Source organism: Oncorhynchus gorbuscha, linkage group LG24 (genome assembly GCF_021184085.1).
Source record: "Oncorhynchus gorbuscha isolate QuinsamMale2020 ecotype Even-year linkage group LG24, OgorEven_v1.0, whole genome shotgun sequence".
NCBI classification, from domain to species: domain Eukaryota; kingdom Metazoa; phylum Chordata; class Actinopteri; order Salmoniformes; family Salmonidae; genus Oncorhynchus; species Oncorhynchus gorbuscha.
This window is the reverse complement of record NC_060196.1, coordinates 11,196,320-11,220,771: the sequence shown is the minus strand read 5'-3', so window position 1 is coordinate 11,220,771 and position 24,452 is coordinate 11,196,320. Positions and strand designations below refer to the sequence as shown.

At 42.3% G+C, this 24,452-nt stretch overlaps 3 protein-coding genes across 4 annotated transcripts in view; 2 read left to right on the top strand and 1 right to left on the bottom strand.

Annotated features, from left to right (window-relative positions):
* The window catches only part of LOC124012438 (zinc finger protein 606-like), a 1,040,669-nt gene that overhangs the window by 375,068 nt on the left and 641,149 nt on the right, over nucleotides 1-24,452 (top strand). The gene's annotated exons all lie outside the window — the stretch shown is intronic.
* The window catches only part of LOC124012437, a 971,157-nt gene that overhangs the window by 341,732 nt on the left and 604,973 nt on the right, over nucleotides 1-24,452 (top strand). The window lies entirely within an intron of this gene.
* LOC124012464 (zinc finger protein 382-like) lies at nucleotides 1,662-22,652 on the bottom strand. 2 transcript variants are annotated; one of them, XM_046326102.1, is made up of 6 exons: nucleotides 22,174-22,652; nucleotides 21,695-21,825; nucleotides 11,678-11,842; nucleotides 10,507-10,618; nucleotides 10,154-10,272; nucleotides 1,662-2,692 (listed from the first exon to the last, which is right to left on the bottom strand). In XM_046326102.1, exons 1-6 carry the CDS (start codon nucleotides 22,436-22,438, stop codon nucleotides 1,919-1,921), a joined length of 1,566 nt encoding a protein of 521 aa, XP_046182058.1. In that variant the 5' UTR covers nucleotides 22,439-22,652; the 3' UTR covers nucleotides 1,662-1,918. The 2 variants fall into 2 exon arrangements, with proteins under 2 accessions (XP_046182058.1, XP_046182057.1); XM_046326101.1 differs by lacking the exon at nucleotides 1,662-2,692 and having other exon boundaries at nucleotides 9,052-10,272.

Here is a 24,452-nt window from a genome sequence, read left to right as displayed (position 1 = left end):
ATCTCCTTAATTTTGTCACTAGAGTCAAATACTTTCTGTGGCCCACATCAGAGTCAAATAGTTTCTATAGAACAAACTTCACGTCAGGATAGGCAACCGAAATAAATGTGTGTTATATTAGACAGAGGGAGTAAAATGTAGACAAGCAATAAACATTTCAGAACAACTACTAGTCTAATAAGACATGGGACAAATGACGAATTATGGAAAAGATATATATTTATAGACGAATACACTTGAAACAAATAGCCAAACCGAAAACTGCGAACATTACTAGTGCCTACCCCGCGATCAAACCTCCATACAAAATCAAATCAAATGCAGTCTAACGTGATCACTGACAGCTGCCTTGAAGGACACAAATAAAAATGCGTTCTGCTACTAAGATAAGTGAAATGTAGGCTACACTGACAACGGAGTGAAGTGCAGAAATGTCAAATATCAACCAAGTCGCAGCAATGAAGAATTGGGTGTGGGGTGGGGTGGTTCTGTCAGGGGGAGATTTTCGGCACAACACCGGGACGCTAATCTAAATAATGACAACAGACTTGTTAATTTTCTGATTTCATTAGGCTATAATACACCATGCAATTGGTAGATACAGCCTGAAACGAATGTAACATTGTGCAAATGTTCCTTACAAGCAAGAATATTGAATACAATTACATTTGAACTTACTCTACACCGGTGATCTGTGCGGTTTGTCCTTCAATTGCTCGAAATTCGAGACAAATTATCCACAGGAAAGTATTGTTTACCCGAATTTTTAGAGCACCATTACTGCCGTTTTAAATTATGATCACCTGGCATGTGCACAAAACCATGTAAACACCTGCAAACTTCAGTTTCATGAAAACGTCTGGTGTGCACGTACTTCCGTATTATGCACGGGCAAAATAAATCTTGATTGCCACACACAAAGATCCGTGTTTTGAAGTCGGGTTAATAACACTGCCCTGTTGATATTTTGTCTAAAATGTATACCAACAGAAGGACGAAAACCACGGAGTAAGTTCAAATTAAGTTTATTAAACATTCTGACTTGCAAAGGGACGGTTTGTCATTATTGAATGTATATGTGCGCGGCGTTTACATAATTTGAAGGCCTCGCCAAGTTTTGTGACAAACTTTTTTACAAAGGGAAAGGGGGATACCGACTCAGTTGTACAACTGAATGCCTTTAACTGAAATGTGTCTTAATCGACATGCACGTCTTTCGTGCTCAGGGAACAGTGGTTAACTACCTTGCTCAGGGGCAGAAGGACAGATTTTTTTACCTTGTCAGTTCGGGGATTCGATCCAACAAACTTTCGGTTACTGGCCCAACGCTCTAAAGAACAGTGTGTTTGCAAGAATAGAGCAGAAGAGAAAATAATGATAATCAGCTTCTTGATATGCCCCACTGGACAGGTGGATTGGATGTTCTTGGAAAAGTAGAAATGCTCACTTACAGGGATGTAAAGAAATTTGTGGACAACATGTTAGAGAAATAAGCTTTTTGTGCATATGGAACGTTTTTCAGCTCATGAAAAATGGGATCAACACTTAACATGTTGCATTCATATTTTTGTTCAGTGTACATTACACAAAATCTCATATTATTGCTATCTTTCGAGCTGAGTGCAGACTCTTTTAGAAAGAACAGTGAGTTAGCAAGAATAGAAGAGAAAATAATTACTTTATTCCATCTACATCACCTCAGTAAGGTTAATATTCAACTATCCTTATTATAGCTTAGGTTTACTGTCTCTCTAAAAACAGATTTACTCAAGCCTATTTCAAATGACAAGTTAACAAAGGGTTAATGAGGGGTATGTGGTTAATTACCCTCTTACCCAAAGACACTTCACATGATAACTATAATATGTCAGATAAAGAATGGTTCTCATATTCCCTGTGTACATCTCAAGCCACACTGCTACAATTTCTCCCCATTGTGGACACTCCTATGTCTGATAAGGTTACTCAGGAAGGAGAAGCTCTTGTAACATAGTTTGCACTTGAAGGGCCTCTCCTTGGTGTGAACGGTCTGGTGCTTCTTCACATAGCTCGCCTCAGCGAAGCGCTTCCCACACGTGGGGCAGGCATACGGCTTGTCGGCGTCCGTCCTAATCCGTCCCATCCTGACCATGTCTGTATTCTTGGGGTAACCATGAGGTAGCTGAGGAAGGCTGGACCCAGGTTTCCTATGAACCCATTCAACAGGCATTAGACGAGATCTTGAAGGAGAAGACATACTTGCTGATAGACTACCACCAGGGGGGTCTCCCACCACTCTCTGTGAAGGCTGAAGCCCAGGGTGACCTGCTCTGTTCATCATGGATACTGTGGTGTTTGTATCGTAGGAACAGGAGGGTCTATCTCTATCAGCCCCAGGTCCTGCTCCATCCCTGCACTGAGACTGTGAAGAGAAGGGTCTGGGCTGCAGACTGGATCCCTGACTGGAGCCTTTATCTTTCTGATGACCACCAGGACTGAGGTTGTTCAGTCCACCTGTCCACTGGTTGTGTTCGGTGTGGTGGTGGAGTCTCGGTCCTTCGTGGTTCGGTCCTGGTCCTGACTTGGGAAGGAAGAGCAACGGCTCCTGATCCAGGGTTCTGATCTGGGGCCAGGGTTTGTGACCATGTGCTTCAGAGGTCCAGTCTCTCCCGTCAGCAACACTGGGCATCAGCAGGTCCTCATGGACCGCAGACTGTAAACACAAATTGTACAGAAGAGCAAATAAAAGGTTGATATAATAAACTCTTTGCTGAATACACAGAAACATGAATAAAATCTATAACATGCCTCTTCATGCCTTATTGCTATAATAATATATGCCATTTAGCAGACGCATTTATCCAAAGCGACTTACAGTCATGTGTGCATACATTCTACGTATGGGTGGTCCCGGGAATCGAACCCACTACCCTGGCGTTACAAGCGCCATGCTCTACCAACTGAGCTACAGAAGGACCATATTGCTATTATCAACTGGTTACAACGTAATTAGAACAGTAAAGATAAGTGATGTCATCCTCGTGTTATACTGTCTGATATACCATGGTGTTCAGACAATCAGCATTCAGGGCTCGAACCACCCACTTTTAGAATAAAATGTAAACCACAGTTAAGCCCATCTCTAACACTGTGATTAAAGTATCAATATGGAGCCACTGGAGTTTTATCTTTTATTAATCAGCAGATCACGTGTAACCACACCAGCCCAGGACCTACACATCTGTCTTCTTCAGCTGTGGTTTCATCTGAGACCAGCCACCCGGACAGCTGATGAAACTGTGGGTTTGCACAATCAAAAAATTTCTGCACAAACTGTCAGAAGCCGTCTGAGGGAAGCTCATCTGCGGGCTCGTCGTCCTCACCAGGGTCTCAACCTAACTTCAGTGGGCAAATGCTCACCTTCGATGCCACTGGCATGCTGGAGAAGTATGCTCTTCACGAATGAATCCCCGTTTCAATTGTACTGGGCAGATGGCACACCAGATAGTGACTGGTTTTCTGACTTGCCATTTGCCTTTGGGTGCCTTGGAGTGGTCATGTGTGGTCAAACTCCCATTCTGAGGCGAAACGCTTGAACTGTGTAGTGAATTGTAGGCCATTGTCTGTGATGCCTTTGTCAGGCTGGCCTTGCAGCACTTTATGGCCGTCTCTGCAGACAAGTCAGGGAGCAGTTACATTTCCCAAAAGTCAGAGTAGTGATCAACGATGATAGTCTATTTTTCTGTGGCTGAATAAATCCATGCTGACGATTTGCCAGGCCCTTGAGGGCAGTTTGTGCGACATCATGGTTTCCTTTTGCTGTTCATGAACATACTCGCTGCATATGGTACAGCTGTCTTTAATTTCTACTTGCATGTTTGGCCAGTATAATGTTTTGCGTGCCTGGCGGTAGCATGCGTCAACTCCAACATAACTGGAGTGTATGCGGGTAAGCATCTCTGGATGTAGTGATTTGGGGATATTGGCCTTCTGACCTCCAAACAAGATGCCATTTTGCACACTGATCTCAACTCGAAATGTGTCTCCTCTTTCAAGTACGGCCAACCTGTGAGAACAATGGACTTCAGTGACTGTAGGTGTTCGTCCTTGTCAGTGTGTTGCCTGATCTGAGCTAGGAGCTGATCTGTGACGTTTAAGTAGTCTGCCTGATTGATCTGTTGAACATCTTGTTGTTCATGCTGTAGAGAACAGATGGCATGCCGCTGATAGGCAGTGCCTCTGCCTGTACATTGTGCTGTTGCCCTGCTCAGGGTGTTACCGATGTACATCTCTGGTCCTGGCTTGTAGACAACCTTCAGGCTGTAGTTTTGCAGAGTCACATGGATGAGCTGGCAGGAAAGACTATGCTGTGGCACTCTCTCAATTTGTGCATAGTTTTGTTTGTGGAGTGAGTGCTCGAGGCAAACGCAACAGGATGGCCTGCATAAGGCAGCATCCAAGTCCACTTTGGCTGGAGTCACTCTGGATTGTGACAGGCGTCATAACGTCGTAGTAGTGCAACACTGACATGGATGAAGCCAGAAATGATATCCTGCACCGGAGCCTTGTTTTTGGGTAGCCAGTGCCATGGTGTGTCTTTGTCCAGCAGCGGGTGCAGATGCTCACAGACTGCTGATAGGTATGATATGAACTTTGCAAAACCGATGAGACGCTGCACTCCTTTTGCATCAGACGGGTTTGGCATGTCGAGGATCGCTCTGACTGTTGGCCAAAACTTCAGGGCTTTGGCCAACAGAATGTGGCCATGGAAATGGACATCTTTCACCTTGAACTGCGGCTTCTTAAGGCCAAGGCACAGCTTAACTGATCGGCAGCACTCCATCAGTGCTAGGAACTTCACATTGTGATCGCGTTCTGCTTCTTTGTCTGTGTCACCACAGCTTACAACCAGGACATCATCAGCGATGGGTTCAATGCCCTTGAGCACAGCCAGTAACCCGTGCTGCTTGCATTGATATACCTCAGGCGCCATGGAGACACCAAACGGGAGCTTGAACCAGCGTTTCTGACCCTAGGGGGTCCAGAAGGTCGTCATGAAGCTGCCATCTTGGTCCAGCTTGCATTGCAGGAATGCATCTCGGTTGTCCACAAAGGTGAACATTCTGGCCTTGGGAAGCTTGTAGAGGCCATCCTCCAGTGTCGGCATGATGTAGTGGGGGCGTTTCAGTGCTTGGCTCGATGCAGACCCTCAGCTTCTCAGGCTTTTTCACTATGATGACCATATTGCTGATCCAGTCAGTTGGTTCAGTCACAGATGTCATGTGGCCATCGACCTCATACTTGTCCAGCTGTGCTTTCACATCCAGTTTCATTTCAATGGGCACATTGCGAGGAGCACACTGGACTAGAGTGACACTCTCATCCAATTCAAAGTGTACTTCCCCAGGTACTGATTCAACAAGCCCGTTGAATACATGGTCATATCTGCTGAGTAGTTGAGGGGTCCTTGCTGGACAAGCTCCGTGATGTGCAGGTCATTTGGTACGGTGAACTGCATCCATCCCGGGCGTTCGCATGTAGAGCGTGAGAGGAGAGGATGTTGACTGGTTTTCACGATCTCAAACTACAGCTATGGGTCTCAAAGATGCCCATAGAGCTCATTAGCTCTCCTGAGTACAGCTTTAGTCTAATATCGCTGGGCAAGAGATGTATGTCAGGTGCCAGGTTGATTTTTGTCTTTGTCGCTCATTACATTGCATATAGCACCGGAATCCAGTTGACATTGTTGCAACTTGTTGTGTAATCGTAGTGCCACAAACCATTTCTTCCCTCTTGAGTATACAGCCCCAATGGATTCATGCATGGAAATGTCACTTTCACTGTTCTGAACACTGAGTGACATCAACACAGTGAATCTTGCCCTCACTCACCCTTCTTTTGCTTTTGAGACACACTTTTGCAAAGTGATTATTAGTTCAACAAGCTCTGCATGGTTTTTCATAGGCAGGGCAGTGCTCTGTCTCTTGCGTGTGCATTTCCACAGTATTTGCATACTATGGGCTGTCTGTATTCACCGTTTGTGGTGAATTACTGCCTCGATTGTTTTTTTTCTGAATGTTTGCCTGGCAACAGTGTGAACAGTATCAACGTCAGTGCGTTGGGTATCGATTTCCATTGCTCTCATTCTCATATCAGTGACATCGGCAGTGCGGCACATTTCAATGGCAGTTACTAATGTTAAGCCTATCTCTCTTAGTAGACGCCGGCGCATGTCCTCATTTGCAATTCCCAGTACTATTTTTGTCACAAATCAGTTAATCTTTCAATTCCCCATATTCACAAGTAGCGGCTCTTTCTCTCAAACGGGTTACAAAGTTGTTTACTGACTCAACCTCTTCCTGTTTTGCAGCTTCCAAAAACGAACCGATCCTAAATGACGTTCCTGGCGGGTTTGAAGTAGTTATCCAATGCATCCAGTATGGCCTTTCCATCACCCTGTTGTTGTGCTGTGTGGGGGAGATTGTGCAGGTAGATGTGCCTGGAATCGCTGCCCATTAAACTCCTCAGAGTTACCGCTTGTACCTCGTTGGGTTTTTCATGTAGACCGGTCGCCAGCGCATAGTCCTCGAATTCACCCCTGAAGTTGTCCCAATTAGTATTCCAGTCCCCTGTGAGAACCATGGTTTTGGTGGCAGAATGTTCACTGCCATAGTGATAGAATAGATCTCTTTGCCTTCAGCCATCGAGGTAGGTAGTGATGCTAACTAGCCAGCTAACGACGAGTTGATCAGTGGTGTGACAGTAGTAGTAGGAAACGGCGTGTGTTCGCATATGGAACGTAACTGCGCCTATACTGTAAAATAACAAACGTGTGGTTTTTCGAGACACTTCTGATATCATGCAGAAACATGGTATGTTAGATTAAAGAATAAAGACCGACACAAATGTCAAGTTCAATAGCCATGTTCAAGCATTGTACAAGTCCATACATACAGGGTCCGGGGAACAACCCAGCTAGTTGATTACCTATCAACTAGACTCCGTAACACGCTTTGCCAGGCCAAATATATATACCCTCCTTTCTTGAAACATTAATACCTGCAGTCTTTATATCTATTATAGACAAGTTTGCGCAGTGGCGAATCTAGTGGACCTAGGCCTTCAGTGGCGAACCTATTGGACCTTCAGTGTGTGAGAGGTTTGTGATGCTGAAAGGACAGCAATGGTAATACCAACGCACTCATGTAGGAGTGCACTTTTGGGCATTTCGTATACTCACTTCTTAATCCCCATTGATGCCTATTAAAGTAGTGGAGTGGAGGTATACGAAAAATCAGTTATGTAGTACAATAGAGAGATCATGCAGAAAGTAGCCTACACAATCGCAAAGCATGTGAAATATATTCACAAGTGCGCCGCACAGCCTAGTTTCAGCAGGATATCATCTGCAGGCAGAAAGAGGGTACATCTCTCAACTGGTTTTGGCATGGAGCATGTCGCATAAGAATGACATCGGTAGCCAGTAGGGTAGGTGGGAAAGACGTTTAAACTTATGATCTACAAGTAAATGGGTATGCAAACCAGGTATTGGAAAAAGTCTTGGTTAGTAGGCTATTTCTGACGCACAATTCTATCATCATACCCACCTAATCAGATAAAATAATACGTTATTACTATTATTAAAAATACTCCTCACCTCAAATACTTTTTTCCCAGACCTACAAAATGGTATCAGGATGTGGTTTAAGCATCGTTGTGGACTAAGAAAATAACATTTTTGTTTTTCTGTTTAAAAAAAAACGGTGTGATTGAGAGTGCAAATCTGAAAAATATATAGGAATATAATTAAAACCCACAGGAAAACATAGGGTGCCTTGCCTCCGCTGGTCAGGCCGTTTGGGAAAATTTGAGGATACCCACTTCTCCAGGCATCACCACATAGAGCCAATGGAAAGACAGCAGTCACACACAGCATGATGTTATAGATAAGCAGTCCATTCACACTGACATAATAAGCTAGTAGTTCCCAATCATAAGAGTACAAAAACACAACCATTAGGCAAAGCATTTCCTAATCGAAAATAGTAGTTGTACATTCCCATTGCAAAAAACATTTAACACACAAAGTAGCCTGTGAACTAAAGTTTAAATGCAACAATGTTTCACAGAAGTTATTTTCAAAGAAATGGCTAAGAAAAGCAAGTGAGCTCCAATAAAAAACTGTCCCACTCACCAGTTGATGATCATTTGAAACTTAACTTCTTGTTGAAAGTTATTCTTGATAAGTGAGAAGCTAACAAATTAGCAACAACATCTTCAATAAAAATGCTGCAGCCACTGCAAACTAGCCTACAACAAAAGATAGCTGGCTGGACTGAGAACTACTGCTCCCTATTCCGCTGTGACCTGCTGGCCTTTGAGAAGGCAGATGTTTCCATACGTTTTTTTTGTAAAAACAGTCCCACCCATTACAATTCAATATGGGATTGGTTGATTCCACTGTCACGCCAAAATGTAGTTGAATGGCAGATCCTTTCTGTCTAGCTTCTGGTGGCCTAGCCAATGGCTTACTTAGTAATAGATTAAATCAATATAATTGAAAATAATGTAATTAGAATTATTATTCTCATTATAAATATGTTAAAAATACTCGGGTGGAGCTGCATCTCAGTGCTTGAGATCCTTAGGCGTAGAAGATCTTCATTGTTTGGGTTAGTAATAATTTGTAGAGTGGCTCTATTTTCCCTCTGCATGCATTTTTTCACCTATTCTGAACGTGTAAAGAATCCACATGTTCTTCTGAAATATGAACATAGAAATACTGGACATTTTGAACTCTTACAATGGTGGAGATTGACAAAATTACAATCATGGTGTTGAATTGGACTCAATTTTTTCTCCGGTCTTGGATCGGTCTCGCTTTAGGTGGTATAGAACACAACACTGATTCCTAGTCATGTAAAATCCTTAGATTAGGGACTAACAAATTTATATTAACTGATTTCCTTAACTTTAATTCAGTAAAATCTTGTTGCGTTTATTTTTATTCAAGTGTAGAATAACTTCGGTAAATCTGGTAACCTCGCTTTGATAATATAAATGTTGGAAAGGTTAACATTACACATGACTTCTTTATTTAAAGTAAACATTAATTAAGGCACTATCATTTCCTTATTATAAAACACCAGCATCAACCTGAAAGGGACAAAGTTTGTCCCTCTTCATCAGTGAAGCATTTGTACAGACACCATCACCATATCATCTACTCTGCCTCATCATACTCATTCTACCTCATCCAGTTCCCTACTACATCCTAAACCAACAGAATGAACTACAAACTAACTAGTACTACATTACATGTCACTATACTCTATACATGGGCTGTGTGCATTTTCTGCTGGTGTATCCTGAGAGAGCTCCTCTCTGAGAACCTCTTCCCACAGTGCGTACAGGCGAATGGCCTTTCTCCCGTATGGACCTTCAGGTGCCTCTTCAGCTGGGGCTGGCGGGAGAACCTCTTCTCACACTGGGGGCAGCTGTAGGGTTTCTCCCCTGTGTGGACTCTCTGGTGCCTCTTCAGGTGGCCAGCCTGGGCAAAGCGCAAGTGACACTGGCTACAGCTGAATGGTTTCTCCCCCGTGTGCATCCTCTGGTGGATCTCCACGTGTTTGGGGAAACTGAAGGCTTTCCCACAGAATGAACATGGGAAGCGCTTCTCTTTGGCGCCAGATCTACTGATGGCATTACTACTACTACTACTGTCATTTGTCAATGGGCTTGTGTAGCTATTAAGTGTTGAGACACTGGTATCGTCTGAGGTCTGGTTTAAAATGAGGAGAGTGTGAGGAGGATGAAGGCCAGGGAGTGTCTGTGTTGTCACAGGGTCCATGTTCCAGTTGATAGATCCTATATAAGGCAGGCTGAAGGTAGCACCTGTTAGGGGGTTAACCTGAGGTGCCATCAGTCTCTGTGAATCACAACTATAGGAGCAGGACGGAGCATCGCTAGTAGAGTCTGTGTCTGTTCTCTTTTGATGCATACGGACACCTCCCTGTCCCCGCAGACCAAATCTACACCTCGCCCTGGTCTCAGCCAGTCTGTTGTCATGGAGACTAAATTCAGTTGGTGTTTTGTGTTCGACTGTCTGTTTCTGGTTGTAGTTAACAGTGTTGTTCCCCAGCCCAGAGTTGAGGACGCTGTCCCATCCACTGACCTCGCCTCTGGTCCTGGCCTGCTCAGTGATGTCATCCCCTAGGCCCTTGCCTGCACCAGTCTGTGTCTGGGAATCGAAGATGGCCGCACAGTCTCCTCTTTTATCCTCCATCCAATCACCTGCAGGAAGAGTTTCGAAAATACACTTTACAAATATGGAAGAGAACGCTACATATGGATTTGTTTGTTGTCAAGTTCATACATTATAATATGTGTTTATAATATGTGTTTTTTTATGTAAACATAAGTTGTATTGATTTCATTTTTTGAATTAAGAAAAATAATAGCCGGGCGCATCACTATTCCCATTGAAGATCTATTACTGTATGTAGGCTATATGTATTTCTCCCTTACCTTGCTCCCCCATCTTTAGTCCACTCAGAAGATCAATGCTCTCTGGTCCATCCTCTATTGTCTCCTCTTTGACCAACAGCAGATCAGGCTTCCCATCCTCCATGTCTATTGACTGTAAGAGATACAGTGTGAGAGGATGTTGGATCCAGAAATCTGGTTAACACTTTACTTGACACCTAGCATCATAACACGGCCATAACCGTGTCATGTAATAACAGCTGACATGACAAGTTATGGTCATAACCCATACTTAGACCTCTTGTGACATATTGCATTATTTTATGGCTGGTTATGGCACCTACATACGAGTGTCAAAACGCACAAATCCTACCTAGAACATTTTCTGAAATTGGCCAAATTAAATTATTATTGTAATTGCGCACACATTGATGTCAGACATGCACCTTCCCCAATGCGCTGTTGCTGATGACTGGGATGAATACAGGAGCAGGACAAGACACCCTCTTTTTGACTGATGACTGACATAAGGGCATGTACATGATAGGCCTATCTGGCTTATTTGATGGTCATAGCTTCTTGTCAGTGTTTTTTCTTAGTCCAACTAAAGTGACACACAATGGTCATGCCTCATGGCCATGTCAGTGTGTTTTCTACAAGTTACTTAAAATAAAAACATGACAAAGGATGTTTGAACATTTTTTTAAAGAAACTTGTCAAAACACAGTTGAATAAATGTGCGTTTTGACATTTATGTGCCATACAATAATGTAATATGTCAGGTGTAAATATGTGTCATGAGTGTTATGACCATATGACAAGTTATGTCAGCTGTTATGACATATTACTTGGATATGACCGTGTCATAACATTACGATGCTTGGTGTCAAGTAAAGTGTTACCAAAATATTATATATTTGCTCCCTGCTATGGAGTATCTTCTGATTTGGCAATGAGGGATTGCTATGCAAATATGTTAGTTGATTGGTTTACTTGACAATCTTTAATGGTTTGATAATAGACAGAATTCATCTAGACCTGAGCCCGCATCTACAAAGCATCTCAAAGTGGACGTGCTGAATGACTTGTCGACATAATGAATAAACTATGATCTAAAAGGCAAAACTGATCCTAGATCAGCACTCCTACTCGGAGGCTTTGTGGATACGAGCCCTGACCTAAAACCATTCAGACAGTATTTCAGTGGGCTCACCTCAGTGAGGCTGTGTGTCGTCCTGTGCTGCTCAGCTGGTTCTTCTGTGAGTTCAGGAGGAGGTGTAGTCTGGTTGTCCTCCATGACCATGGTGCCCTCAGGGTTCCCCAGACCCTCCTCACACCCCTCCTCCTTCACCAGCACCCCCTCTGGACCCTCCTCCTCCTGGAAGAGAGAGGTGATACAGATTACACTCCCTCCGGTACATACACACAGATAATAAACATGGAGTGTTTACCCATCCCCACTACGTGTGAGTCCTATATGGTAGTTACATAATTACTTTGTTGTTAAATACATCATGGTGGACATAAATGATGTGGGTAAAAATAAGTCCGCTGTGATAAGTCAAGTCAACATCAGACAAATTTGACAACTGTTTTGACGTGTACAGTAGGTGTTTCGTGTGTAGGTATATTTAGTAAGTGTATATTGGTTATGAAGCGCTGTCTGGTGTATGCAGAATAGGGTGAGATCAGATATGATGTGGACACCTAGGAACTTGAAGCTCTCATCCTGCTCCACTACAGTCCTGTCGATGAGAATGGAGGCATGCTTGGCCCTCCTTTTCCTGTAGTCCACGATCATCTCCTTTGTCTTGAACACGTTGAGGGAGATGTTGTCTCTGACCTCCTCCCTGTAGGCTGTCTCATCATTGTTGGTGATCAGACTGTTGTCGTCAGCAAACTTAATGATGGTGTTGGAGTTTTGCTTGACCATGCAGTCATGGGTGAACAGGGAGTACAGCACGCACCCCTGAGGGGCCCCCGTGTTGAGGATCAGTGTGGCAGATATGTTGTTACCTACACTTACCACCTGGGGGCAGCCTGTCAGGAAGTCCAGGATCCAGTTGAGTTTAATCCCAAGATCCTTAGTTTAGAGATGGGCTTTGAGGGCTCTAAGGTGTTGAATGCTAAGCTGTAGTCAATGAAAGCATTATCGTGTAGGTGTTCCTTTTGTCCAGGTGGGAAAGGCCAGTGTGGAGTGCAATGGAGATTGCGTTATCTGTGGATCTGTTGGTGCGGTAAGCAAATTGGAGTGGGGTCTAGGGTCTCTGGGATGGTGTTGACCATGACCAGCCTTTCAAAGCACTTCATGGCTACAGATGTGAGTGCTACAGGTCGGTAGTCATTTAGGCAGGTTACCTTGGTGTTCTTGGGCACAGGGACTATGATGATCTGCTTGAAACATGTTGGTATTACAGAATTGGTCAGGGACAGGTTGAAAATGTCAGTGAAGACTTGCCAGTTGGTCAGCGCATGCTCAGAGTACATGTCTTGGTAATCCGTCTGGATGTGTGGCCTTGTGACTGTTGACCCGTTTAAAGGTCTTACTCATATTGGCTACGGAGTGTGTGATCACACAGTCGTCCGGAACAGCGGGTGCTCTCATGCTTACCTCCAAGCGTGCATAGAAGTAATTTAGCTCGTCTGGTACGCTCGTGTCACTGGGTGGCTCGTGGCTGTGCTTCCCTTTGTTGTCCGTAATAGTTTGCAAGCTCTGACGAGCATCGAAGCCGGTATAGTAGGATTTTAGTCCTTCCTGTATTGACGCTTTGCCGTTTTTGATGGTTTGTCGGAGGGCATAGCAGAATTTCTAAAGTGTCCTTGTTAGGGTCCCAATCCTTGAACGCGGCAGATGTACCACTTAGTGGATGCGGATGTTGCCTGTAATCCATGGCTTCTGGTTGGGGTATGTACGTACGGTCACTGTAGGGATGACGTCAGATGTACTTATTGATGAAGCCAGCGACTGACATGGTGTACTCCTCAATGCCGGAAGAATCCCTGAACATATTCAAGTCTGAGCTAGCAAAACAGTCCTGTAGCTTAACTTCTTATGGCTGGGGGGCAGTATTGAGTAGCATGGATGAATAAGTTGCCCAAAGTAAATGGCCTGCTCCTCAGTCTCAGTTGCTAATATATGCATATTATTATTAGTATTGGATAGAAAATACTCTAAAGTTTCTAAAACTGTTTGACTGATGTCTGTGAGTATAACAGAACTCTTATGGCAGGCAAAATCCTGAGGAGAAATCAAAACAGGAAGTGAGAAATCTGAGCTTTGCATGCATTCACCAGAGTCTCCAATGAAATCCCCTTGAGATATTAATGATCTTGCACTGCCTAGGGGCTCCACTAGATGTCAACCATCAATAGAAATTTGAATGAGACTTCCACGTTGTTGTGAGAGTGAATGAGAGCAGAATGTATCAGGTGTCTGAGAAGCAGCCATTTTCTGATCACGGTTATTCCTAATGGTACCCACTTGTGTTCCATTGCTCATGAATACTCCGGTTGGAACTTTATTGAAGCTATATGTTAACATCCTAATGATTGATTCTGTACTTAGTTTGAAATGTTTCTTCGACCTGTAATATAACTTTTTGAAGTTTGTCGGATGTAACACTGACCAGAATGGCCGTTTGGATATGTATACCAAACGAGCTAACAAAAGAAGGTATTTCGACATAAATAACGGATATTATTGAACAAAACAAACATTTATTGTGGACCTGGGATTCCTGGAGTGCTTTCTGATGTAGATCATCAAAGGTAAGGGAATATTTATAATGTAATTTCTTGTTTATGTTGACTCCATCGTGATTTGTGATTTTTACTTCTGAGCGACCGTCTCAGATTATGATGAGTATTTCTGTAACATATTTGGGATAGGGGGCAGCATTTTCACTTTTGGATAAATAGCGTGCCCAATTTCAACTTCCTGCTACTCATGCCAAGAATATAAGATATGCATATTATTAGTAGATTTAGATAGAAAACACTCTGAAGTTTCTAAAACTGTTTGAATCATGTTTGAGTATAACAGAACTTATGTAGCAGGCAAAACCCAGAGGACTAACCGATCAGAATTTTCTTTTTTTTAGGTCCCTGTCTGTTCAGTGAGTTCTCGTTGGCAAACGATATTTCTTAGGAACTGGTTTTCAGTTCCTACCGCTTCTACTGGATTTCACCAGTCTTTGCATTTGGTTGAGGTTATTCATTTGTGCAATGAAGAAGTACGGCCATCTAGGAACTGGTAACACTGTTGAGAGTGTGCAAGACATGAAAAGTAGCATGGTTTGTTGTCTTCCTGTATTGAACACAGATAGACCCGTCTACAATTGATCGATTATTAACGTTTAAAAATACCTAAAGTTGTATTACAAAAGTAGTTTGAAATATTTTGGCAAAGTTTATAGGCAACTTTTGAAATATTTTGTAGTCACGTTGCGCATTTTGGAAGCTTTTTTTTCTGGATCAAACGCGCTTTATAAATTGACATTTGGATATATATATATATATATATGGACGGAATTAATTGAACAAAAGGACCAATTGTGATGTTTATGGGACATATTGGAGTGCCAACAAAAGAAGCTCGCCAAAGGTAATGCATATTTTATTTCTGCATTTTGTGTAGCGCCTGCAGGGTTGAAATATGCTACCCTCTTTGTTGACTGTTGTGCTATCATCAGATAATAGCTTCTTATGCTTTCCCCCGAAAAGCCTTTTAAAAATCTGACATGTCTATTGTGTAACATGAAGTCCCATGAGTGTCATCTGATGAAGATGATCAAAGGTTAGTGATTAATCTTATCTCTATTTGTGGTTGTGACTCTGTCTGGAAAATCTTTTGCTGGAAAAACTGCTGTGTTTCTGTGGTTATGTGGTGACCTAACATAATCGTTTGTGGTGCTTTTGCTGTAAAGCACATTTGAAAATCGGACACTGTGGTGGGATTAACGAGATTAGCTTTGAAATGTTATGAGATACATGTATGTTTGAGGAATTTTAATTATGAGATTTTTTATGTTTTGAAATTGGCGCCCTGCACTTCGACTGGCTGTTGTCATATCGCTCCTGTTAACGGGATTGCAGCCATAAGAAGTTACGGATCTGCGTCGTCTGACCACTTCCATATTGAACGAATCACTGGTACTTCCTTTTTAAAGTTTTTGCTTGTAAACAGCAGTATAGAATTATGTTCAGATTTTATAGGTTGTTTTTTTCCCTCTCTCTGTTTGCACATGTAACACGCTGTTAGGAATTAGGTAAAACAGATTTAAGGTTCCCTGCATTAAAGTCCCTGGCCAGAAAGACTGCTCCCTCTGGATGAGCATATTCTTGTTTACTTATGGCCATATACGACTTGTTGAGTGTGGTCTTAGTGCCAGGTTTGTGGTGGTAAGTAGACAGCTACGAAAAATATAGATACTCTCTTGGGAAATATTGCTTATCATGATACTCTACCTCAGGCGAGCAAAACCTCAAGACTTCCTTAATATTATATTTTGTGCACCAGCAGTTATTGACAAATAGACAGACACCCCTTGTCTTATCGGAGACAAATGTTCTATCTTGCCAATGCCTGGAAAACCCAGTCGTTCAACCATGACTCTGTGAAACATAAGATATATTAGTTATTGTCCCTTGGGTAGTATAGTCTTGATCAGAGCTCATCTTGTTAATTATCCAATGATTGCACGTTGGCTAATAGGACTGATGGTAGGCGGGGGATTACTCACTCGCTGTCAGATTCTTACAAGGAACCCTGACCTACGTCCCCTATACCTCCATCTCTTCTTCATGCGAATGATGGGGATTTGGGCCATGTTCGGTGTCTTAAGTAAATCCTTTGCATCTGACATGTTAAAGAAAAAATATTTGTCCAGTACCAGGTGAGTAATCGCTGTTATGATATCCAGAAGCTCCTTTCAGTCATAAGAGACGGTGGCAGAAACATTATGTACAAAATAACTTTCAAAAAACACACACAATAGCACAATTGGTTAGGAGCCTGTAAAACTGCTGCCATCTCCTTTGGCATGATGTGTGCTGAGGTTTTTAGGATTAAAAAAAAATCAATTTTAGAATAAGGCTATAACGAAACAAAATGTGGCAAAAGTCAATTGGAGGTGTAACTGTAGATGTATTTCAAGGCCTACCTTCAAACTCAGTGTCTCTTTGCTTGACATCATGGGAAAATCAAAAGAAAAGAGCCACGAAATTATAGACCTCCACAAGTCTGGTTCATCCTTGGGAGCTATTTCCAAATGCCTGAAGGTACCACGTTCATCTGTGGTCCTTCTGTAGCTCAGTTGGTAGAGCATGGCGCTTGTAACGCCAGGGTAGTGGGTTCGATTCCCGGGACCACCCATACGTAGAATGTATGCACACATGACTGTAAGTCGCTTTGGATAAAAGCGTCTGCCAAATGGCATATATACAAACAATAGTATGCAAGTATAAACACCATAGCCATCATGCCGCTCAGGAAGGAGACCCGTTCTGTCTCCTAGAGATTAACGTACTTTGGTGCGAAAAGTGCAAATCAATCCCAGAACAGCAAAGGACCTTGTGAAGATGCTGGAGGAAACAGGTACAAAAGTATCTATATCCACAGTAAAACGATTCCAATATCGGCATAACCTGAAATGCCGCTCAGCAAGGAAGAAGCCACTGCTCTAAAACCGCCATAAAGAAGTCAAACTACGGTTTGCAACTGCACATAGGGACAAAGATCATACTTTTTGGAGAAATGTCCTCTGGTCTGATGTAACAAATATATGGCCATAATGACCATCGTTATGCTTGGAGGAAAAAGGGGGAGGCTTGCAAGCCAAAGAACCCTATCCCAACCGTGAAGCACAGGGGTTTTAGCATCATGTTGTGGGGGTGCTTTGCTGCAGGGGGGACTGGTGCACTTCACAATATAGATGGCATCATAAGGTAGGAAAATTATGTGGATATATTGAAGCAACATCTCAAGACATCAGTCAGGAAGTTAAAGCTTGGTCGCAAATTTGTCTTCCAAATGGACAATGACCCCAAGCACACTTTCAAAGTTGTGGCAAAATGGCTTAAGGACAACAAAGTCAAGGTATTGGAGTGGCCATCACAAAGCCTTGACCTCAATCCCATAGAAAATTTGTGGGCAGAACTGAAAAAGCATGTGCGAGCAAGGAGGCCTACCAACCTGTCAGGAGGAATGGGCCAAAATTCACCCAACTTATTGTGGGAAGCTTGTGGAAGGCTGGCTACCTGAAATGTTTGACCCAAGGTAAACAATTTAAAGGCAATGCTACCAAATACTAATTGAGTGTATGTAAACTTCTGACCCACTGGGAATGTGATGAAAGAAAAACACTGTGCTATTATTCTGACATTTCACATTCTTAAAATAAAGTGGTGATCCTAAGACGGACTTTTTAAGAGGATTGTCAGGAATTGTGAAAAACTGTTTAAAGGTGTATGTAAACGTCCGACTTCAACTGTATGTGCATAATAGCTCAATTAACCAGCATATTGGTGTTGAGAACAATGTGGCAGAAGCAGCGGCAGAGATAGAAGATGAGAAAAAAGCCCTTGACTTAATCGTCTAAGAAATGTGAGGACAGAGGAAACTAAATTAATTAGGTCTATAATCAACGGCCTAACTGTCAAATGTGCCTGGCTTTATGAATCATCCATATACAGTACCAGTCATAAGTTTGAACACGCCTACTCATTCAAGGGTTTTTCTTTGGTTTGACTATTTTCTACAATGTAGAATAATAGTGAATGCATAAAAACTATGAAATAACACACATGGAATCACCAAAAAAGTGTTAAACAAATCAAAATATTATTTTGTATTTTATATTCTTCAAAGTAGCTACCCTTTGCCTTGACAGCTTTGCACATTCTTGGCATTCTCTCAAACAGCTTAACCTGGAATGCTTCCACATATGCTGAGCACTTGTTGGCTGCTTTTCCTTCACTCTGTGGTCCAACTCATCCCAAACCATCTCAATTGGGTTGAGGTTGAATGATTGTGGAGGCCAGGTCATCTGATGCAGCACTCCATCACTCTCCGTCTTGGGCAAATAGCTCTTACATAGCCTGAAGGTGTGTTGGGTCATTGTCCTGTAGAAAAATAAATGATAGTCCCACTAAGTGCAAACAAGATGGGATGGCGTATTGCTGCAGAATGCTGTGGTATCCATGCTGGTTAAGTGTGCCTTGAATTCTAAATAAATCATGACAGTGTCACCAGCAAAGCACCATCACACCTCCTCCATGCTTCACGGTGGGAACCACACATGCGGATATAATCCATTCACCTACACTGCGTCTCAAAGACACAGCGTTTGGAATCAAAAATCTCAAATTTGGACTCCAGACCAAAGGAGAGATTTCCACCGGTCTAATGTCCATTGCTCGTGTTTCTTGGCCCAAGCAAGTCTCTTCTTATTGGTGTCCTTTAGTAGTGGTTTCTTTGCAGCAATTCGACCACAAAGGCCTGATTCTCTCCTCTGAACGGTTGATGTTGATCTCCTGAATAATTTATTTGGCCTGCAATTTCTGAGGCTGGTACCTCCAATGAACTTATCCTCTGCAGCAGAGGTGACTCTGGGTCTTCCTTGCCTGTGGCAGTCCTCATGAGAGCCAGTTTCTTCATAGCGCTTGATGGTTTTTGAGACTGCACTTTAAGAAACTTTCAAAGTTCTTCTTACTTTCCAGATTGACTGTTGTTTCTCTTTGCTTATTTGAGCTGTCCTTGCCATAATATGCACTTGGTCTTCTACCAAATAGGGCTATCACCCCTACCTTGTCACAACACAACTGATTGGCTCAAATGCAATAAGAAGGAAAGAAATGACAAATTAGCTTAAGAAGGCACAACTGTTAATTGAAATGCATTCCAGGTGACTACCTCATGAAGCTGGTTGAGAGACAGTGTGCAAAGATGTCAAGGCAAAGGGTGGCTATTTGAAGAATGTTGTTATTTGTTTAACACTTTTTTTGGTTACTACATGATTCCATATATGTGTTATTTCATAGTTTTGATGTCTTCAGTATTATTGTACAATGTAGAAAATAGTAAAAATAATGGAAAAAACTTGTAGGTGTGTCCAAACTTGACAGGTACTTTCTACAGAAATAATACAGATCCTGCTTTGAGTGTTTGTTTAATTAATAGCCTAATCATTCCGTGAGCACCAAGTCTCAAGCAAAAAATTTACAAATTTGCCTGTTTTATAATCTTTGCCATGCTGTAATAAAAGCTTTACACTTTTTTGTTTGTTATAAGTCTCTCTGGTATTATATAATACCATTTTTTTTACACCATTTTAAATTGTCAGAAATTATGCATAATAATAATAATAGCCCTCCTTTGTCCTTGATCTCTTTTGTTAGGCGGCCCAATCAAATCAATATCGGTCGGACTCCCACGGGCACTGCGGTTTATGAGTCAACCCGCACATCACTAGCCTACATTATATTCACTGTGTTTATGCTCGTTCTTTGGGTAATACAATTCTATATGATGCAAACTAGTAAAAAGATCACATTTGGGATCTAGCTAATGATTAGCTCAATTGGGTAAATGCAGATAGTATTTTATTAGGATCCTCATTAGCTGTTGCTGAAGCAGCAGCTACTCTTCCTGGGGACCACACAAAACACAGAACAGCTCAAGGGCTGAACTACACACATGTGAAATAAAAACAACACAACCAAAGAAATCTAGACATACAGTGCCTTTAAAAATATATAATTTACATAAATATTCACATCACTCAGTCAATACATGTTAGAATCTCCTTTGGCAGTTTACAGCTGTGAGTCTTTCTAGTTAAGTCTAAGAGCCTTGCACATCTGGAATGTACACTATTTGCACATTATTACTTTTAAAAGCTCTGTCAAGTTGGTTATTGATCATTGCAAGACAACACTTAAGTCTTACCATAGATTTACTAGCAGATTTAAGTAAAAACTAACTCTGCCACTCAGGAACATTCAGTCTTCTTGGAAAGCAACGCCAGCGTAGATTTGGCCTTGTGTTTTAGGTTATTGTCCTGCTGAAAGGTGAATTCATCTCCCAGTGTCTGGTGGAAAGCACACTGAACCAGGTTTTCCTCTAGGACTTTGACTCCCCAGTCCTTAACAATTACAAGCGTACCTATAACTGAGGATTTGTGGGCCCATACCAAACCTTTTCAACTTCCTGAGGGGAAAGAGTCTTCTTCACTACTATACACGTGAGTGGACTACTTTAAGTCTTTTGGCACCGATTTGGCACCGAGGAACTTGATGCTCTCAGCCCCGTTGACGTGTATGGGGGCGTGTTGGCCTTACTGACGTTGATGGAGAGGTTGTTGTCCTGGCACCACACGTCACTGCCCTCCATCCTGTAGGCTTATCACCGTCATGTCGCCAGCAAACTTGATGACGGTGTTGAGAGTTGTGCGTGGCCACTCAGTCGTGGGTAACAGGGAGTACAGGAAGGGACTAAGCGCACACACACCCCTATGGGGCCCCTGTGTTGAGGGTCAGGGTGATATTGCCTCGACTATGACAATTTACATTCTAAGGCAGGGCTCTCCAACCCGGTTCTTGGACAGCTACCATCCTGTAGGTGTTTGTACAACAGTACTATAGCACACCTAATTCTAATAATTAGCTGGTTGATAAGCTGAATGAGGTTAATTACAATTAGGTTTGGAGAGAACCTACAGGAGGGTAGCTCTCCAGGAACAGGGTTGGAAAGCCCTGGTATACAAGAAGGTAGCCCTATTTAGTAAAATACCAAGTCCATATGTGGAGAGGCACACAGCAGAGAACCAAAAAACGGAATTAACTACCATCGTTGCTGAGTGGGTGGGGGACAGCAGTGAGGTGAGTGCTGTTTGGTAGCCATGACTGCGGTATACTGAACTGCATTGCCCCCTAGTGGTCATTTGCAGGACCATATCTGCATTGTACATTACAGGATTTTTATCTTATTGTGTAAATTAGTTTTTAAAACATGGCTGTATAAATATTAACAAATGCTTTACATTTGTCACAAACCTGTTACCGGTACATGAGTTTAATTGGATTACAATGTCGTTGGGAAGTCTCCAAGCTCCCCTATGGCAGATAAATAAGGATGTACGTGTAAGCAAGTGAATAGCTGCGGTGAGTCTTTCTGAAATAAACTGGCCACATTTGATATACTGTCATTTTGATGTAATACTATTACACTAACCTCTATCATGATAACGTGCTGGGTTGAGGTTCCACTCCCCTCATCAACGGTGATTGGTTGGTCATCTCTCCATGTATTGTGTCCCGCTGGCTTCACAAAGCTCCTGTGGCCTCCAGTGAGATGTCCTTCACCTGAGAGAGCGATTGGGAAGAAGAGGTGGTTGGGTTAACTACTATCAATGCTCAACGGTATATTGTACACTATTGACAATGTCTAGAATTGCCCAGGAGGCAAGGTAAAAATTCCTATAACTTCCTGATGTACTATTTATTGATCAATGTATTATGTTCCATTTTCATTGAGTAAATAATAGGAAATGCATTAAATAAAGAATCTGGTTAGAATATGATATTTGTTAATATGCAATAATTCCCTTGATTACTAAACTATCTCAAAACTGACCAAGACCCAATTCTGGTTAACCATATCTGTGGTAAACACATCTGAAGTCAATCATGCGCAGAGGGGAACGGGCCTACCTCTAGCCATTCCTCTGTATCTGTGAAGAATCTTGACATTTCTGGGACGACTGGAGAGGACGCGCTCCCGTGATACCTTCTGTTCCTGAAGCTGTAGTTTCCTCCGCAATACCCGGTTTTCTTTCTGGCTTTGAGTTATTTCCAAACGAAACACTGCATAATCGTCGTCTACGAGTTTGCAGATATCTTCCACGGCTGCATTCGCTAGCACCTCCATGATGGAGGCTATTTGAGTGTGAAAAACCATACATTTAACGTTAGCCATTGTTCGCTAGCTAGTTAGCGTTACCTAGATAACATCTATCAACCAAGTCCTGTCTCCAACGTGAATTAAACACTACCTGGGGGTAAGCATGTGAAGTTGTGCAGTTAAATTAGTCATATTTTAAGTTACAGGGTGTTAATAAACGTCTAAATAACAACAATAAAAACGCAAATGTGGAAATTGTTACTGTTCACTTTTGTTTACACAGAAGAGAAAGGATATTATTGGTTGGCGTCGTTGCTGAAAGGGTGTGGTTAAATGAAAAATATATGCGGGCTGTTCTTTGAATTACGGTACTGCTAACTACATTACAAATCAAATGTACTATGATCAGTATATTTCAAGCTCACCACAGGCTTCTTTAAAAATAACTGTATTGACAAGAATAGTGTAGAAAGTAATATGACTTATTCCATTTACATCACCTCAGTACGGTAAATATTAAGCTATCCTTGTTCTAGCCTCGGTTTACGTTCTCTCTAAAAACAGGTATTTACACAAGCCTGTTTCAAGTAACAAGCTAATGAAGGGTGTGAATTTAATTACCCTCTCACCCCAAGACACTTCACATGATAACTATAATATGTCAGCCAAAAATTGGTTCCCAAAATTGGTTCCCCTTGACCTCTTGCCATTGTTTTGGTTTTGTTGGGATTATGTGCTGTGTTATAGGCTAGGTACCACTTGTGGTAAACACCCATGCTGACCCTGTCTGTATTAGTGGGATAACCATGAGGTAACTGAGGAAGACTAGACTGGTCCAGACCCAGGCCTTCTATTAACCCATTCACCAGGCATTGGATGAGATCCTGAAGGATGAGACAGACTTGCTGATAGACTACCACCAGGGGGTTCTCCCACCACTCTCTGTGAAGGCTGAAGCCCAGGGTGACCTGCTCTGTTCATCATGGATACTGTGGTGTTTGTATCATAGGAACAGGAGGGTCTATCTCTATCAGCCCCAAGCCCTGCTTCATCCCTGCACTGAGACTGTGAAGAGAAGGGTCTGGGCTGCAGACTGGAGCCTCTGTCTCTCTGATGACCACTAGGACTGAGGTTGCTCAGTCCATCTGTCCACTGCGTGTGTTCTGTTTGTTGGTGGAGTCTCTGTCCCTCGTGGTTGGGTCCTGGTTCCAACTCGGGAAAGAAGAGCGACGGTTCCTGATCCAGAGTTCTGATCCGGGGCCATGTTTTGTGACCATCCGCTTCAGAGGTCCAGTCTCTCCCACCAGCAACACTGGATATCAGCAGGTCCTCATTGACTGCAGACTGTAAAGGTTTATATAAGAAAATCTTTGCTGTGCACACACAAACATGACATGATATTATAAAATCTTAACCACAATCTAATCTCTAACACAAGTACCTGACAATATGGAGCCATTGGAGGTCATTATAAAACATTTAAAAAGTATATATTTGTTGATTCAAGAATTAAGTATGGTGTTTTGGTTCTACTGAGATCAGAGACTCTGCAAAAACAAAATGGTCATACACTCACATAACGTGAAGTACAGTAGTTTTGTCACAACACGTGACAAGTAGAATAACTTTTCTCACTATGGTAACACTTTACATTTTCTGTAAATCTTGTGCCCTCGCTTTGATAAAATGACATTACACACATTTTCACTATTTCATGTCAAGTAAACATGAGGTAGGCAGGTAGCCTAGCGGTTAAGAGTTGGGAAATGCACAAAACACATTTCACACTATTACAGGTTACCTACTTGTACATGCAGTGAAACAGGACTACTATAAGACCCCCCACCCAAGCATTAATTAAGGCACTATCGACTCCTCATTATATTATATAAAACACAAGCATAAAACAACAGGAAAAGGTTGTCACTTTTCATTATCAAATCATTTTTACCGACATCATCACACCAACTATCACCATATCATCTAATCTGCCTCATCATACTCATTATTTTCTTCAGTTCACCTCATCCAGCTCCCTACTACATCTAAAACCAACTGAATTAATTACAAACTAACTAGTACTGCATTA

Excerpts from the sequence above, each read along its gene's own strand:
- LOC124012464 (XM_046326101.1), bottom strand. The coding sequence starts at position 22,438 with ATGGCTAACGTTAAATGTATGGTTTTTCACACTCAAATAGCCTCCATC. Across the intron at positions 11,843-21,694 it reads AGCACGTTATCATGATAGAG|GAGGAGGAGGGTCCAGAGGG; the intron begins GTTAGTGTAATA and ends TCTCTCTTCCAG. Across the intron at positions 10,273-10,506 it reads ACTAAAGATGGGGGAGCAAG|GTGATTGGATGGAGGATAAA; the intron begins GTAAGGGAGAAA and ends CTCTTCCTGCAG.